Raw genomic sequence first — 14,884 nt, forward strand, 5'->3', positions numbered from 1 at the left:
GTCCCCAGGGTGGCCCTGCCACCAGCTTGAGTGTCACATCCCGCAGGGTCTGCTGCCATCTAGTGAAAAAAAATTCCTCGTCCTCTATTCCTGGAGCATGCCTGGCCCTGGGCTGTCCCCCAAAAGCCACCCTGGTCCCCCCCCGCCCCAGCCAGGGCTGCACCCCAGCCTGGTATCCCCCCCTCTGCCTCCCCGGCGTGGCCAGGGTGACACACAGGGTGACATAGAGGATTCCCTGGTGTGGAGAAACAATGCTGAGCACCCACCGGTGCTCTGGCCCACGCGGCACCCCTCCAGCCTTGCCCTGCAGGGTGGGATATTGGGGGCTAAACAGCCCCACCTCCACCAGCGCTGGCCCAAAGGGAGGACAAGGCGATGCCACCCATCCCCAAGCCCACACGAGGACAGGGCTGTCCCCACCTAATCCACGTCCTGAGGACGCAGCCAGGGAAGGGGCACCAGGACAGCACAGATTCTGGGGTACTCTGTTTCAGGGCTCGCAGCCCGGCACCACTGCAAGGATGCTGGCAGCAGACAGCAATGTGCTAGAAAATCCTGGTTTTATTTTCATTTAAAAGCCGTTCCAAGCCTGGAGCGAGCAGCGAGCTCTTCCCCAGGGTGTGGGGATTTGGCCCCATCAGCACTTGTAGTTCCAAAAAAATAGGAAAGAAAAAGAAAAGGAATCCCACAGGCATCACCTGCTGCCCCAGCGTGCTCCCAGGGGAGGCTGCGGGACAAATCCTGTGGCACTCGGCTCCACACGGTGACGAGGTTAACACGAACCAGGGCACAGACACACTGCGATCTGGGACGTTCACTGGAGCCAGCCACAGGCTCCTTTTGGGACATCTTAAAGAGGTGAGCGGGGCTAACGAAGCCTTGGTCTGGCACCATTGCCAGGTGCAGTCCCCAGCGAGGACACCTGGTCTAGGGGACCCTAAAGTGCTTTGCAGGGGACACGCACACACATACACGCACCCCAAGATGGCCCAGTACTCCAGGAAAGAAGGGCTGGGGGCCAGTACAGAGCCCAGCAGAGCTGGGGGGACCCTAGATTGTACCCCCACCCTCGGGTGCTGGGATACATGATACCCCACAGGGCTGGTGGCCCCTTTCTCCCCATCCCTGCAGACTCCCAGGGTTAGGGCCATTCCTCCACCCGTGGCCCCAGGGATACCGAGAGGGGGACAAACAGGCAGGTTCAGCCCAGAGCCACTGCTCGGGCTTCACCCAGAGCAGCAGCAGCAATTCATCCACATTTTTGGGGGTTCCTGGTGAGCCTAAGGTCATCTTTTAACAAGAAAACCCCAAGTCTGGAATAAAAACTGGCACCCGTTTTAGCAGCAAGTCCTAAGGGGAAGTCCAACCCCTCAGCAGTCCCGAGCCATCATCTGGTGCTACCGAGCTCTTGTCCGGTGCTAGAGTCCAGCAGCGTCCCGGGGAGAAAATGGGTTTCCAGTGGGACGGGGAGTTGGCACCAGTGGCCATGAGCTGGCCAGGTGGTCCCGCTGGGAAGAGAGAAGATACTTGGTCCCATTTCACTGGCCAAGGGGAAGCCGGACCATGTGCAACAGCCATGGCTGGGAGGATGCAGCACTGGGATCCGTACACAGGGTGCCACCATCTCAGCGTCCGTCCTCAGCCAGCACCGGGGGTAACGGTCACCTGCAAGCAGAGAGCAGGGTAAGACGGGGCGAGTGGCTGCAGAGGCACGGTACCCCAGCCCAGTGCCCAGGCCCCATAGGCACAAGGAGGGAGAACCCCCACCGTCCCCAACCCAAGGGAACCCACTCCTGTTGTATTGGGTTTGCATGGCAAGGTTTTGGCAGCAGGGGGGCTACAGGGGTGGCTTCTGTGAGAAGCTGCTAGAAGCTTCCCCGGTGTCCAACAGAGCCAATGCCAGCCAGCTCTAAGATGGACCCGCCGCTGGCCAAGGCTGAGCCCATCAGCAACAGTGGTAACGCCTCTGGGATAATGTATTTAAGAAGGGGGGAAAAACTGCTGCACAACAGCAGCTGGAGAGAGAAGTGAGAATACGTAAGAGAAACAACCCTGCAGACCCCCAGGTCAGTGAAGGAGGAGGAGGAGGTGCTCCAGGTGCTGGAGCAGAGATTCCCCTGCAGCCCGTGGTGATGAAGACCCTGGTGAGGCAGGCTGTGCCCCTGGAGCCCAGGGAGGTCCACGGTGGAGCAGATCTCCACCTGCAGCCCGGGGAGGACCCCACGCTGGAGCAGGGGGATGCCCAAAGGAGGCTGTGACCCCATGGGAAGCCTGTGCTGGAGCAGGCTCCTGGCAGGACCTGTGGCCCCGTGGAGAGAGGAGCTCACAGAGCAGGTTTTCCAGCACAACTTGTGACCCTGCGGGGGACCCACGCTGGAGCAGTTCATGAAGAACTGCAGCCCGTGGGAAGGACCCATGTTGGAGAAGTTCATGGAGAACTGTCTCCTGTGGGAGGGACCCCACGCTGGAGATGAGTGTGATGAGTCCTGCCCCTGAGGAGGAAGGAGCAGCAAAGACAACGTGTGATGAACTAACCCCAACCCCCATTCCCCGTCCCCCTGTGCCGCTGGGAGGCTTGGTAGAGAATCTGGGAGTGAAGTTGTGCCCAGGAAGAAGGGAGGGGTGGGGGGAAGATGTTTTGAGATTTGGTTTTATTTCGCATTACCTTACTCTGGTTTGATTGGCAATAAATTGAGTTAATTGTCCCCAAGGCGAGTCTGTTTTGCCCGTCACGGTAATTGGTGAGTGATCTCTCCCTGTCCTTATCTCAACCCACAAGCCTCTTGTTTTATTTTCTCTCCCCTGTCCAGTTGAGGAGGGGAAGCGATAGAGCAGCTGCATGGTGCTTAGTTGCCAGCTGGGGCTAAACCACACACCTGTCCATCCCTTGCTGATGCCTGTGGTCCCATTAGCCCCAGGGCATAGCCCAGCTCCACCAAGATACCCTGATGCTTCCTACAACCAAGGAACCAGCCCCAAACCTGCAAGGAAACCTTTTCCCAAGGGCTGAAAGTCTCAGGGACAGCAGAGCTTTCCCTGGTCGCTCAAACCAGCAGCTGATGGGATCATCTACTGCATGAAGATGGCACTTTGAGATCTGCCATCAGCCATCCCAACAGCAGGCACCAGATAAGGGACAAAGCACCCCTGGGACACATCGCGGAGCAGAGCCGTTGCTCCTTGCACCACATCCCTCGGGTTGTCAGCTCGCGGTGTGACCAACCTGCCCCAAAGTGTCCCCAAGGGTCCCTCACCTTCTGGGCCCACGGGAGAGGTAGTCCCGGTTCAGAGAGCAGAGCTGCTGCTCCAGACGGAAGATGCGAAACGCCAGGTACGAGGAGGACACAACCAGGAGGCAGATGCTGGGAGCAGAGGAAAAAGCGCAAGTGCTCAGCGGCTGGTGGTTGAGATGGAGGTTCCCAGCATACCCCCCGTACTTCCCCACGCCACGGCCGCCCTCAGCACACTTACAGCACAATGAAGATCTTCAGGAGCTGGTAGTCAGAGGGTCTCAGCTCCGCCACACAGCTCTGCTCCACCTCCAGCTCCTCTTCAGTGTTTATTGCACTTTCTGAAATACAAGTCCAGAATCAGCAGCACGGTAACACTGGGCAGATGCTTGTGCTCCTCCAGCAACTGGGAGCCTTCAAGCATCACATACTCCTCCCTCGTGGGCATTACAGGTGCACGCCGAGGGCTCAGACCTCACAGCCAGGAGACCCCATCCCCAGGACCCCATGTCCGACTCCCAGCCTCAACCCTGTTTGTCTGCAAGGCAGAAATCCCCTCCACGAGCGTGGAGGATGGATGAACATCTATTTATGGAGGTTTACACCCAGCACCATGTGCAAGGCAGGGCACAAACCCACGTCCCTGGGTCAGGCGCAGCCCTCACCCGAAACCAGAGGCTCCTCGGAGGTGAAGGAGCTCTCCTTGGCGCTCAGGCTGCTGACAGAGGTCCGGTGGATGCACTGGTAGTCGGCATCTGGCAGCGACAGTGACAGCGAGGCGGGTGACACCTTCCTCCACTTGCCCTCGGGGACAATCACCTCCTGCGGGAACAGCCCTGGGTGAGCCAAGCCACCGGCAGCGCTTTCTCCCATGAAACCAGCAGCGCCAAGGACACAGTGGAGCCAGATTCAGCCTGGAACCTTACAGCATCTCCGTCGAGCACCAGCACATCCAAAGGGGAAGCTGGTCCTCCATGACAGGCCTGTGGGGACATAGGTTCCTCCTGCCATAGGAAGGACCGGCCCACACACACCACGCCTGCCCCAAATACCAATTGCTGCCTCCTTCACCCCTTTGTTTGAAGCTCAGCATGGTCACCCATCATCCTCTGAGACGCACTTGCCCACCCTGTGGCTCAGCATCCTGGTCCCAGCACACCCCAGAAAGACACCAAATTGAGCAGGGTGGCAGCCGGCACAGAGAGGGGTTCCCCCACTGGAGCGTCCGCAGGGCTGGAGCTGCTGAAAGGCTACAGCCCTCGGAAGGACCGGGAGACACCGCCAGCCTGCATCGCTCCTGATTCAGCCCTTGAAAAGTGCCTTCAACCCTTGGGATGCCACCAGACCATGGGGGACAACCCACCTGTCACCTCCTGGTCCAGTGTGTGAGGCCACTGGCCCACAAGGGCCACCCCAATTGTCACCTCCTGCACCCAGCCTGATGCACAAGGCCACCAGCCCGTGGAGGACACCCTGCTCAGTGTCCCCATACAGCCCAGCACAGCTGCAGCACCAATGCCTTCATGACAGAGCAGAGACAGGGATGGGCCATCCACATTTCATGGAGAGGACACATCCTGCCGGCCAGGGATGCAGCCATTGCGGGCAGAGCTGAGCAAAGGCAGCAGGATGCGGCCCCTCGTGCTCCCTCAGTCAAGCCACAGTTTGGCAGGCTTTTCCCTCTCCAGCCTCCCAGCTATGAGCCGTCCCACTCATGCCACAGGTTTTTGGACAATTCAATCACGTTTCCAGCCTGTTATCTGTGTTCGCGGCTGCAAACAGTATCAGCCGGCAGGAGCAGCATGGCAGCATTTTCCGCATCACTCTGAAGATTTTCTGTCTATAAACAGACCCCCAAGACCAACCGGCCGAGTCATCAGCTTGCGCTCAGCCGCAGGCTGTCCGAATCGTCCTCTTGACCCATCCGTTTCTGACAAGTTGGGGTATGAGGATCCCAGAGGATGAGCTACGAAGGCAACGGCCGCATCCTCGCACGACCTTTGTCAGCAGCGAGGGGAGAGAACTGACTCTGTGCCCTGCAAGTGGCTGCCAGCCGAATCTCAGCATGCCGGGAAGGCGTTAAACCCACCAAGGGGGCCAGGCGGACGCTCTCCTGCCCACAGCGCGAGTTCATGGCCGTCCTTCCCTCTCCCAGAGCCGCCCTGACCCTCACCAGCGACACGGCGTCAGGCTCCTCTGTCAGCTCCTTCAAACTCAAGCTCTTCTTACTCGAAACCTGGAGGGGAGAAAGAATCAGGTGTTATGGTGCTGCCTCTGCCTGCTTCAACCTGAGCCAGAAAATTGAATTTTGACTTTTCTAGTGAGTCTATGAAGAGCAGCTGTTTAAAACTTGCAAGCACGGGGATTCTGGAGACAAAGAAGAGCATCCAGAGAGAATGGGGCAACTGCATCACTGCCTCCCATCACCAAAAACCCTATGGGGCTGTGGCTGAGCCAAGGGCTCCTGCACTGGCCTCGGCTCCTGGCAGAGGGGACAAACCATCGGAGGGAAAAAAACGGGAATATCTAGGCAGAGCCCAGCACATTTCAAATTCCCCAGTTTGGCAATGGGTCTGAGTCACCCAAATTGCTGCCCCGGCACAGCCGGCAGACACCCTTCTGGATGGGGAAGGGCTCTGGCACCACTTCCCACGTGCTTCAAAGGCAGGGAGAAGAAGAGGTCCCCACAATCCTCCTCTCCAGCTCGAGGGCTGATGGATGTCTTCACCCCTCAGACTTTTTAATTCAAATTTTTTTTTTTTTTTTTTTTTTACTTTGCACCATTTTTGCTCCCCTTAAAACTTCAGATCTGGGGAAAAGGCAGTGATGTACAGAGTGGCAGAACTAGTATTACTACCAGATTATAAATAATTCATATACACGCCCTGGGAAAGAACAGAAACTCCGGGCTCTGCCTCTGTCATCCATGACCCAGAAAAGGCCAGCGGCAGCTCACAGGGACAAGATGCGCCTGGGGCATGGCTCCTGCCCCTCTTTCTGTCCCTTGCTGTGGAGCGAGGACACTGGGAAGAGGCAGCAGGGCACCACGGAGGACTTTGGGAGCAGTCTGAAGCCTCGGAGGCAGTGGTGAAGAGCTCTGCTACCCAAAATGCAGCCCCAGGGAAGAGCACAGAGCCCTGCAACCATCAAAATGCTATCAGATGCGGGGTGGAGGGTACCTGCAGGTGCGTGCAGACTCTCCTCAGGACATCGTAGACGCTGTCGCGGGAGATGAGGGACACAAAGATGTACTGCAAGAGAAAAAGAGAAGCTGCCGGGAGAGATTTCCCCCCGTCCCAAGTCTGGTTCTTCACAGGCAGTGAACAGGCAGAGACATCCTGCCCTTGAATCTCCCCTCCTTCAGGAGCCACGTCCCCCCGACAGGCATCTCCCTGCAGAGTTTACTTGCTGTTATTTTTGCAGCCTGCTAAAACCTGGACCAGATTTTTTTGGGGCCAGTTTCACTCAGCTGCTGTTCCCATGGGGCCTCCTGTGCTTAGCCCAGAGGGATGTGGCAGCAAATGGATCCAGGAGCAACAGAAAACATCCCCATGGATCAGCACAAGAGGACACGGGGCAGCGCTCACCTTGCCCGATGCAGAGTCCATGCAATGTGCAGAGCAGATCGCTTTGAATGCCCAAATCCTGCCTTGGGCCACCCCCTGCTAAAATCCTGCAGGAATAACCCCCTCCCTGTCAAGAGATCTGCAATACACGCTGCTGCCAGCAGCAGTCGGCCAGACAAGGACTCAGATGCACCGAGCAGGACTACGTCAGCTCGCTGCAGCCGACAACACCCAACGTGATTTAAAAGCTGGAAATTCAGCCCCTTAACCAAGTTTTCTGCCAGCTCAGGTTGAATGCCAGCCCAAACCCTTCCCCTGCTTGCGTTTAAGGAGTTTAAAGGTTTTATTTGAGCCTGGCAGGGATTTGTCAGGCTCGACCGAGTTCCACTCGGGGTTTGCTTTGCTCAAAAACAAAGTGAAATTCAGAAACAAAAGCAAAGCTGTGGTGTTTGCCCTGGCTGGCTGCCAGCACGGAGAGCAGCGCTCACTTCCCAACCGGCCCACGCTTTCAGCCAGGGATGGGAATCACTTTGTTCCCTGCTCTCAAATCGCAGCCAGCTTGGACCAGGGCATCCCCTGGCTGCGGTGAGGCTGGGTACCAATGCTCAAAGCACCGGCGTTACCTTTCTGCTGGCGTTGGTGGTGATGGCCAAGCCATTGGGCAGCAGCCGAGCCGTCTTGTGCTTTTTTATCAGCTGTACAGAGACCACTGGGATCACAACCTGGAGGGCAAAAAGACACGGGGATGGGCAGGGATAGGCATGGTGCGAGCTCAGGGAGTTTCTTTCGCAAGGCAGAAATATAACACACATCGTTAATTATGCCTCAAGCAGAGTGGCGACGCAGGGATTCAGCATTTCCCAGAGACAGCTGGGTTTTTATTAAAGGTCACAGCATCCCCAGCGCGTTAATCTTGGCTGGGAGGTGGTTTCTACCCAATCAGAACAGCGAGGACACGAGGAAAGCATTGTCCAGCAAGTCTCCTTAAAACCCATCATGAAAGCCCCCTCTACAAGCCCACGGAGGGTTAAAAATAAGGCAGGATATAATTTATGGCAGGATAACTTCATTGAAACGCCATATTTCTATCAGCTATTTGTTTAAAGTGGCTGATATAAATAATTCAGTTCTTCAGCCGAGTTTTAAAGGAAGTCGTCTCTCCCCAAGATCCCTGTCAGCCACAAGACTAACAGGGAAACATCAGACTGTAAATCAAGAAGAAAAGCCAAGAGAGATTCAAATCTCCCCCCCAGCCCCCAAAACCTTTGATCTTCCTTCAAACACCGTTGCGGCTTGTAGGAGGTTTTGCATCAGGGAATTTTAAACCAAACCAATATTTGGTTTCCCCAGGCAGGTGCCGCAGGTGATCAGAGGGGGAGGCACAACCGTGCTCCCCTTCACATCGGAGGCTTTTAATGGTGATTTTGGTGGTATTTGGATGTGGGAGGGGATAAGCTGCAGCATAGCCTGGGCTACAAGCCCTAAGGGACCAGGGTGAGCTGGTCTCCGTGTTACCTTGATGTCCTTCCCAAAAAGGTTTGCGTAGAAGCAGAGCCAGTTGGGGGAGATGTAAAGCCTTCCCTGGATGAGGATGTCTCTCTGGAGCGCACATGAGCAAACTGCAAAGCAGAGAGAGGGGCATGGCAGACTATGTGCCAGATCCTGCCACCCCCATACCCGTCCCTTGCCATGCCACCCACCTTTCAGCACGCTCTCCTCTGTCGGGATGTCCTTGAACAGCTTGTGGTACTGGGAGTTGTACTTGCTAGCGGCCTGAAAATAAAGCAGAACAAAGTTATCTAGTGACCTTGCTGAAGAGGAGACCCAGAAAAACACCATCCTGCAAAAAAAATCTCCCTCTCCCCGCACCCGGGACCAATGCAGCGGGGTCCCACCAGGCTGGGGACGGCGGACCCGAAGGGCTAGAGGAGGGTCAGATGATCCAGCACCCAGCAAATGTTGTGCCATCCTCCCAAATAAACATATCCCCTAATATCTAAGGAGGCTCCTGAGCCTCTGCGAGGAGCCCGTTTTGTGCTGGGCTCATCTGCAGGCAATTTATTTTGCCCAGCAGTTTCTCTCCTCCTCCTCCTCGAGCTCTTCCGTTATTCGGGGCACAGTGACAACACTTGCTTTGCACCCATCGCGCCGCGCCATCCAGCTATTTATATTCCCAGTGCCTCTTCAAAGCCTGCCAGCAGCCGCGGCAGGAGGCTCGGCAGGTTCGCCCTTAAATAAATCTGTATGTAAGTTAAAGGCTCCAAAGCAGTTCAACACTTTGCGTTAAATCCGCTCAGTTAGTCCTGTAAGGCAGCGCAGGCAGATTTGCACCCCCTGCCCTGGAGGAGGCAGCGCCCCAGGCCTCAGGGTGCTCCCCAGGGATGCGACTGTCCCCACGGCAGTGACAGCTGTCCCCTGAAATCCAAGGGACAAGATGCTTCACGAGGACGTGGAGAAGTCCAGCACAGCTCAAAGGGCCCCAGGGCAGCAAGACTGGTTTGCAGGCAGCACTGCAGGCAAAGCCCTCCTGCCCGTGGTGACAAGGTCACCTTTGTTCCGTGCACCTTGTCACCGGATGAGCTGGGCTGTAAGAGGATCAAGGCTCAGCATCACCTGGGGTCAGCTCAGACACCACCCCTGGGGGAGACGGCGGGATGGTGGGGGTGCCACTGGGAGCATTTCAGGGGGACACAATGGGGTACGGAGGGACATGGTGGGACCGTGGCATCACCTCTGAGCCAACCCCAGGCTGTCTTTGACCCGTAGGTCAAGAAACACCCCCTGGCCCCAGCACAAACCCGTTGCCATCTAGTAAGCCTCCCAGATGCCTCTGAATAATCAGCAAAATGTTCTTCCCCTCCATCTTTTTCACAGGGAAAGGGAAAATGCCTCCTCCCTTTGCCCCTTCCTCTTCCAAAGCATCTCTTGTTTAAAGACAGACCAAAAAGCTCTACTTTGGGCATGATTTGAACAAAAAGGTTCAAACAGACAGGAACTGAGCTGCTTGCAGTCAAGATTTCCACTTTCCCCTTTGCTCTGGAAGGAAAATCCCAAAAGTGTTTGCAAGGCAGATCAGAGGCCACAGAAAACCATCATCGAGTCCCCTGAAAATGCAGGCGGGAGCCTCTGCCCTACACCAGAAGCCGCTGCGGCTTCTCCTCTGGCTCCCGCAGCCCACGTTTGAGACCCCAGGCAGGCTCCGCCGTGGCAAATGGCCGGGGTCAGGCTACAACAAACCAGCCCATTTGCTCATGAAGCCAAAGACTTACCACTTCGCGGTGGCATTTCTTGATGTCTTCATCCTTCAGGGCTTCATTCAGGTGGAGGCTGGAAGGAAAAATATAATAATAATCATAATCAGCAGCAGCAGCAGCTAAGTGAAGAACCCCAGGTCTCTCACCCGCTCCCTAAAACACATGTGCTGCAAGAAGAGACACAGTAAGACGTAGAGGACTGAAGACAGACCCCAGGCAGCCACATTTCAGATGTCTCGGTGATTTATTGTAGCATGGGGCATTGCTGAGGTTAAATAACAGCTGCAGGAGAAGGCTGATCTCTGTCTGGCATCAGGCTTATAGTGAGCCAGTAGAGGCAGCAGCACCAGGGTGCTGGTACTCAAAACACACCCCAGTACTGGGGGAAGGAGCCCAGAGCTGCCCCCAGCAGTAGCCTGGGACAGGTTAGGAGCTGGCAACGGGCAGCTTCAGCCAGGTCAAGGTTTCCCCAGGGAAAGCACAAATGGGAATTTGGGAACATGCCCAGGCAGGAGGACGGACTCGGCTTTGGCCACGCACAAGGGCATCCATCCACACCCATCACGCAGGCAGATGAAGGGAGAAACCACAGACAGGGAAGTCCTCCCAACAACCTCAGCAGCGGGAATACCGGTCCCCTTCCCCAAACCCCTCTCCCCTCCCTGCTTTTATAGACCCAGTATTCAAATGGGAAAACAAAGAGACGACCCCCTGTGCCCACCCATAGCTGGCGAGCTGCATTTAGGGGCCTGGAGGCAGCAGGGATGCTGCAGAAGGTCGCAACAGGAGGCAAAAAAGAGCAAAGACTCAACCCTAGACCCCAGGATGCTGCCCCTTACCTGCCATCGAGGGAATCCAAACTCTTCTCCTTGTGGGATGCCTCCAGTTTCTCACGGCCGTGCATGGGCTCAGGGCTCTTCAGGGGAGCTGCTTTTTCATGCATCGGCTTGGCACTGCAAGGAGAAGCCTGTTAGCCCCCCAAGGGGAAGGGAAAGAGGGGGGAGATGCGTTTTGGAGCCGTAAATCCATTCCCTTCAATCCCAGTGCACACAGAGACGTCAGTATCTCTGCTGCTCAAGGACAACAAGAATATTTCTGTGATTTCTCAAGTCACAGGGAGAAAAAAGGGCATTTCCTGCCAGGAGCTCCCCAGCACTTGCAACCAAGTGGCCAGAGAGCAGCAGCTCCCTCCATGCTGCCTCAGGTAACACCTTCCAAAGCAGAGCCTCTCCTCCCCAAGAGACGTAGGTTGGGATGGGAAAAATCGCAGCTCTGTGAAACTCCCTGGGGTTATGGAGACTTCAGCCAGTAAGGGCCAGGGTCTGCTCCTCCGGGTCAGCAAAACACCATCTTCCCAGGGCAGAGCCTCTGCTGAGGGCACCACCTCCCTCCTTTAATTGCTCTCCTCTTGTTAAAGCCTGTTATTTACTATCATGAGTTTTATCAGAGGCGCTTATCAGCCACAACAGGTAAAGTAAACACACTCCCAGTGCCACCCGGGGAAGGTTATCAACCGGCGGGCCAAAAAGGTGACGCTTCCGCCCTCAGCAAACCGCAACTGGAGATTGCCATGCCAGGGTGCTTCTGGCACCGAGAGCCAAAGCGAATCACAATCCCAGGGGACCAATGCCGGAACAGCGATCCATGGTCTGTGGCAGCACGGCAGAGCCGGCAAACAGCCACTGGACCTACGGAGAGGAAATTAGTCAAGGGAAAAGAGCTCGGCTCAACGGGCAGGGGGTGATGCCAGAGCAGGTGGGGGACTGGCAGGACGGCAGCAGGCAGGATAGGTGCCAGCAAGCAGGACAAGCGTGGAGCTGGAGCGCATCCCAGTGCCCACAGGGATGATGCCTGGAGGTGCGGCAGAGCCCAGGTGGAGAAGCCATACCAAACTGCTTCCTACCTACAGAGAGGGGCTCTTTTGCTGCCTGTACTTCCCTAGCTCCCACTCCTAGGGGCTCATCTGAAGGGAAACCCATCTAAATAGTCCCCCACAGCCTCAGGGAGAGCCAGGACAGGGGTGCTGCACCCCAACAGCCATGCCCAAACGGTCTGAGCATCAAAGCTGCGTAAGTCCCTGTGTCCCCACAGCCTTGGGGGCCTGACCAAAACGCTGTCCCGATGCAATGGAGCCGGGCTGAATCCCAGCTGGAGGCACAGGGGATGCTCCCTCAAGATGCAGCACAAACGCAGGGCTGCAGAAAAACAGAACGCAAGTCACCAGTGCCATGCAGTTAGGACCAGGCTGGGAACCAGCTCCTGGGTCCCCACAACCGGCGTTTGCAAAGTAAACGAGCTGCCCATATAGCCCCAAAGCCCGAGCATTGTGGGGATGGGATGAACAGTTGCGGGGATTTTTTAGGAGAAGCTCAGGTCAAAGGAGGTGTCTGGAAGGGAATGGAGATTCTACCGACAAGAAGCACCAAAATAACATCCCTTGACAATCACACCAAAAGGCCTCGGACACCCCGCGCCTTCAGGACAGGCAGCCCTGCACCACAAACACCCTCTGCCAGGTGATGCCATGCTGCCCTGAAGCCAAAACTCCTATCACGGAGGCACCGAAGCCTTCATCCCCCCCTGCCCCCATGCTGGAAAAGGGGCTCTGACCTGCTCTGGAGCCTCCCTTGATGGAGCTCAGCCTGCTCTGGCTTCCCCCACGTCATCCTTTAAATCCCCGAGCAGTTGCGCCACTTAATCCGGGCAAGCAGATTTAGCCCTAACCGGGGCTGACACCAAGGGGCACCGTGAAAGGGACGGGGAGAGGCACCCTTTGCTCAAAGCAAGGGCACCAAGAAACCCCCCCGGAGTCACCAAACACGCAGAAATCCCCTAAAACAAGAAGAGCCAGAGACTGAAAAGCACTTGGTCCTGTCCCAGTTTTCCCTCTCTTACGGTCACTGCCAGGGACAACTCCTGGGTCAGATGGTCCCTGGAGGCAGTGCTGGCATCAGGCTGCTCCAGGGAGGGTCTGAGGGCTGCGAGGAGCATCCTCAGCCCCAGTGGAGACATCGCAGTGGCTGTTTCATCACCCGTCTCCAGATCTCAGTCCATCCCTACTCCCAGATGCAGCAGGGGTGGAAATCTGGGGTTCAGGAGCACGGGATAAGATAAGGTTGGGCTCCAGGCACAGCTGACGGGGAGGTCTCCCTGCCAAGAGCTGCTTCCAGCACCAGCGCAGGGAGGAAAACACTTTCTAGCAGCTCAGGCCATCACCCTCCTCAAGGAATTTTTTCAGCAGGAAGCTGCTTCTGCAGGAAAATCACCATCCCAAGTGTCCCAAACTACAAGTGGAGCAAGAACAGTCGGAGCGCAGAGCCCCCGAGAGGAGGCAGAGCAGCCAGGCACAGGAGTTGCCAGCAAAGGGAAAACGTTGCCAGCAACCTGCCGACACCCTGCCCGCGGTAACGAGGCTGACGGCCCCCTCCCTGCCCACGCAGGCTCCCCCTGACCCCCAGCTCTCCTCCTGGGCTGTGGCTTTGCTGGGCGAAGCCCGGTGCTTCTCCCTCCCCCTGGATCGGCATCTCCCTTCCCTTACACAATGCTGGGATCCGGTCTGGAAATGGTCCGGCACGAGCCCCTCCGACGGCGTTTGATTTTCACTGGATCCCTTCCCCACTGCTGCCAGCGCAAGCGAGGGGGAAGCACGCGGTGGAGGCAGGAGAGAGCAAGCCAGGGATTTCACCTCCCCGCCCCCCCCCAAAAAAAAAAACAACCAAAAAAAACCAAAAAACAAAACCCCGAGGATCAGAGCTGGCGGGAGGCACTTGTGGCCGGGCTGCCTTGGCCAGAGCGAGCCCGGGCGGGATCCGGCGAGCTGCCCTTGTTCCCGGCTTTCAAGGTCATTTCAATCCCGTGTGTTGGCTGCTGGAGCGGAGCCACCGCCGAGGATGCTGGAGGGGAACGGCCGGTCCCCGGCGGCGCTGTCAGGAGAGAGGCGGGAGGTCAAGGCAAAGAGGACGAGACACGGACGGAGCCCTCTGTGTGTGTGTCCCCAGGTCCCCGCACCTCGGGCGGCCTCCCTCGATGCTCCCCCCCCCCTCCCCGGGGTTCTTCTCCCTCGTCCCCGGGGCCCTACGCCCGGTGGGCGACAGCCGGGCTGAGAACCGAGGCCTCGGTCCCAGGCTCACTCCCCAGCACCGGGGATACCGGTTTTTACCGGGCGCCGCTCCAAGAGACCGGGGCCACGTTCCCCTCGCGGCCCCGGCGGTGCAACGATGGGCCAGGAGAGCCGGGGGACGCGGCGAGGAATGACCGGGGCCAGGCCCCAGCCTCCTCCCGGGCTCGGAGCCCCCCTCCACACAACCTCCCTCCGCCAGGCAGAACCGGCGCCCCCCCCCCCCCCCGGGCCAGGCAGCGGCGGGACCCCCGGCCGCGCTTCGTCCCCTCTCTGAGGTGAAATGGGGGGGGGAGGGGGGCGGGGCGCGAGCCTCGGTGTTTCCGCGCTCCCCTCAGAGCGCGACGCCGCCGGCGGGGGCGGAGGGGAGGTGGGGGGGGAGGGGGGCAGGCCGAGGGCTGGCACCGGGCTCCCCGGCGCTAAGAGGGAGGCGCCCCGCGGCTCCCGGCCGCTCCCCCCCCGGTACCCGGGACCCCCGCAGCTCCCCCTCGCCCCCCCCCCCGCCCGTACCTGCGCGGCGGCCCCGCGCTGCCCGGCGCCGTCATGCCCCGCGCGCCCGACCTCCTCACAGCGCCCCGCCGCCCGCCCGTTGGCCGCCCGCCGCCAAGCCCCGCCCCCGCCGCCCGCCCCCATTGGCCGGTGCCGCCCTCCGCCGGCCTCAACTCCCTTCCCTCCTCCTCCTTCGACGCCGCGCCCCGCCCGCTGGCGGGAAGAGGA

At 58.1% G+C, this 14,884-nt stretch overlaps 1 protein-coding gene across 7 annotated transcripts; it reads right to left on the reverse strand.

Annotated features, from left to right (window-relative positions):
• Positions 1-522: 522 nt before the first annotated feature.
• GRAMD2A (GRAM domain containing 2A) lies at positions 523-14,770 on the reverse strand. Of its 7 annotated transcripts, none has more exons than XM_049812758.1 (13): positions 14,678-14,770; positions 13,790-13,973; positions 10,890-11,003; positions 10,066-10,123; positions 8,497-8,569; positions 8,312-8,415; positions 7,420-7,518; positions 6,410-6,481; positions 5,320-5,466; positions 3,896-4,052; positions 3,472-3,571; positions 3,255-3,362; positions 523-1,665 (listed from the first exon to the last, which is right to left on the reverse strand). In XM_049812758.1, the coding sequence occupies exons 3-13, from the start codon at positions 10,991-10,993 to the stop codon at positions 1,662-1,664; spliced, it is 1,026 nt and encodes a 341-aa protein (XP_049668715.1). In that variant the 5' UTR covers positions 10,994-11,003; positions 13,790-13,973; positions 14,678-14,770; the 3' UTR covers positions 523-1,661. The 7 variants fall into 7 exon arrangements, with proteins under 7 accessions (XP_049668715.1, XP_049668713.1, XP_049668717.1 ...); XM_049812756.1 differs by having other exon boundaries at positions 13,589-13,973; XM_049812760.1 differs by lacking the exons at positions 13,790-13,973; positions 14,678-14,770 and having other exon boundaries at positions 5,404-5,466; positions 10,890-13,560.
• Positions 14,771-14,884: the final 114 nt, after the last annotated feature.

Source organism: Accipiter gentilis, chromosome 10, assembly GCF_929443795.1.
Source record: "Accipiter gentilis chromosome 10, bAccGen1.1, whole genome shotgun sequence".
In the NCBI taxonomy this organism is placed as follows: domain Eukaryota; kingdom Metazoa; phylum Chordata; class Aves; order Accipitriformes; family Accipitridae; genus Astur; species Astur gentilis.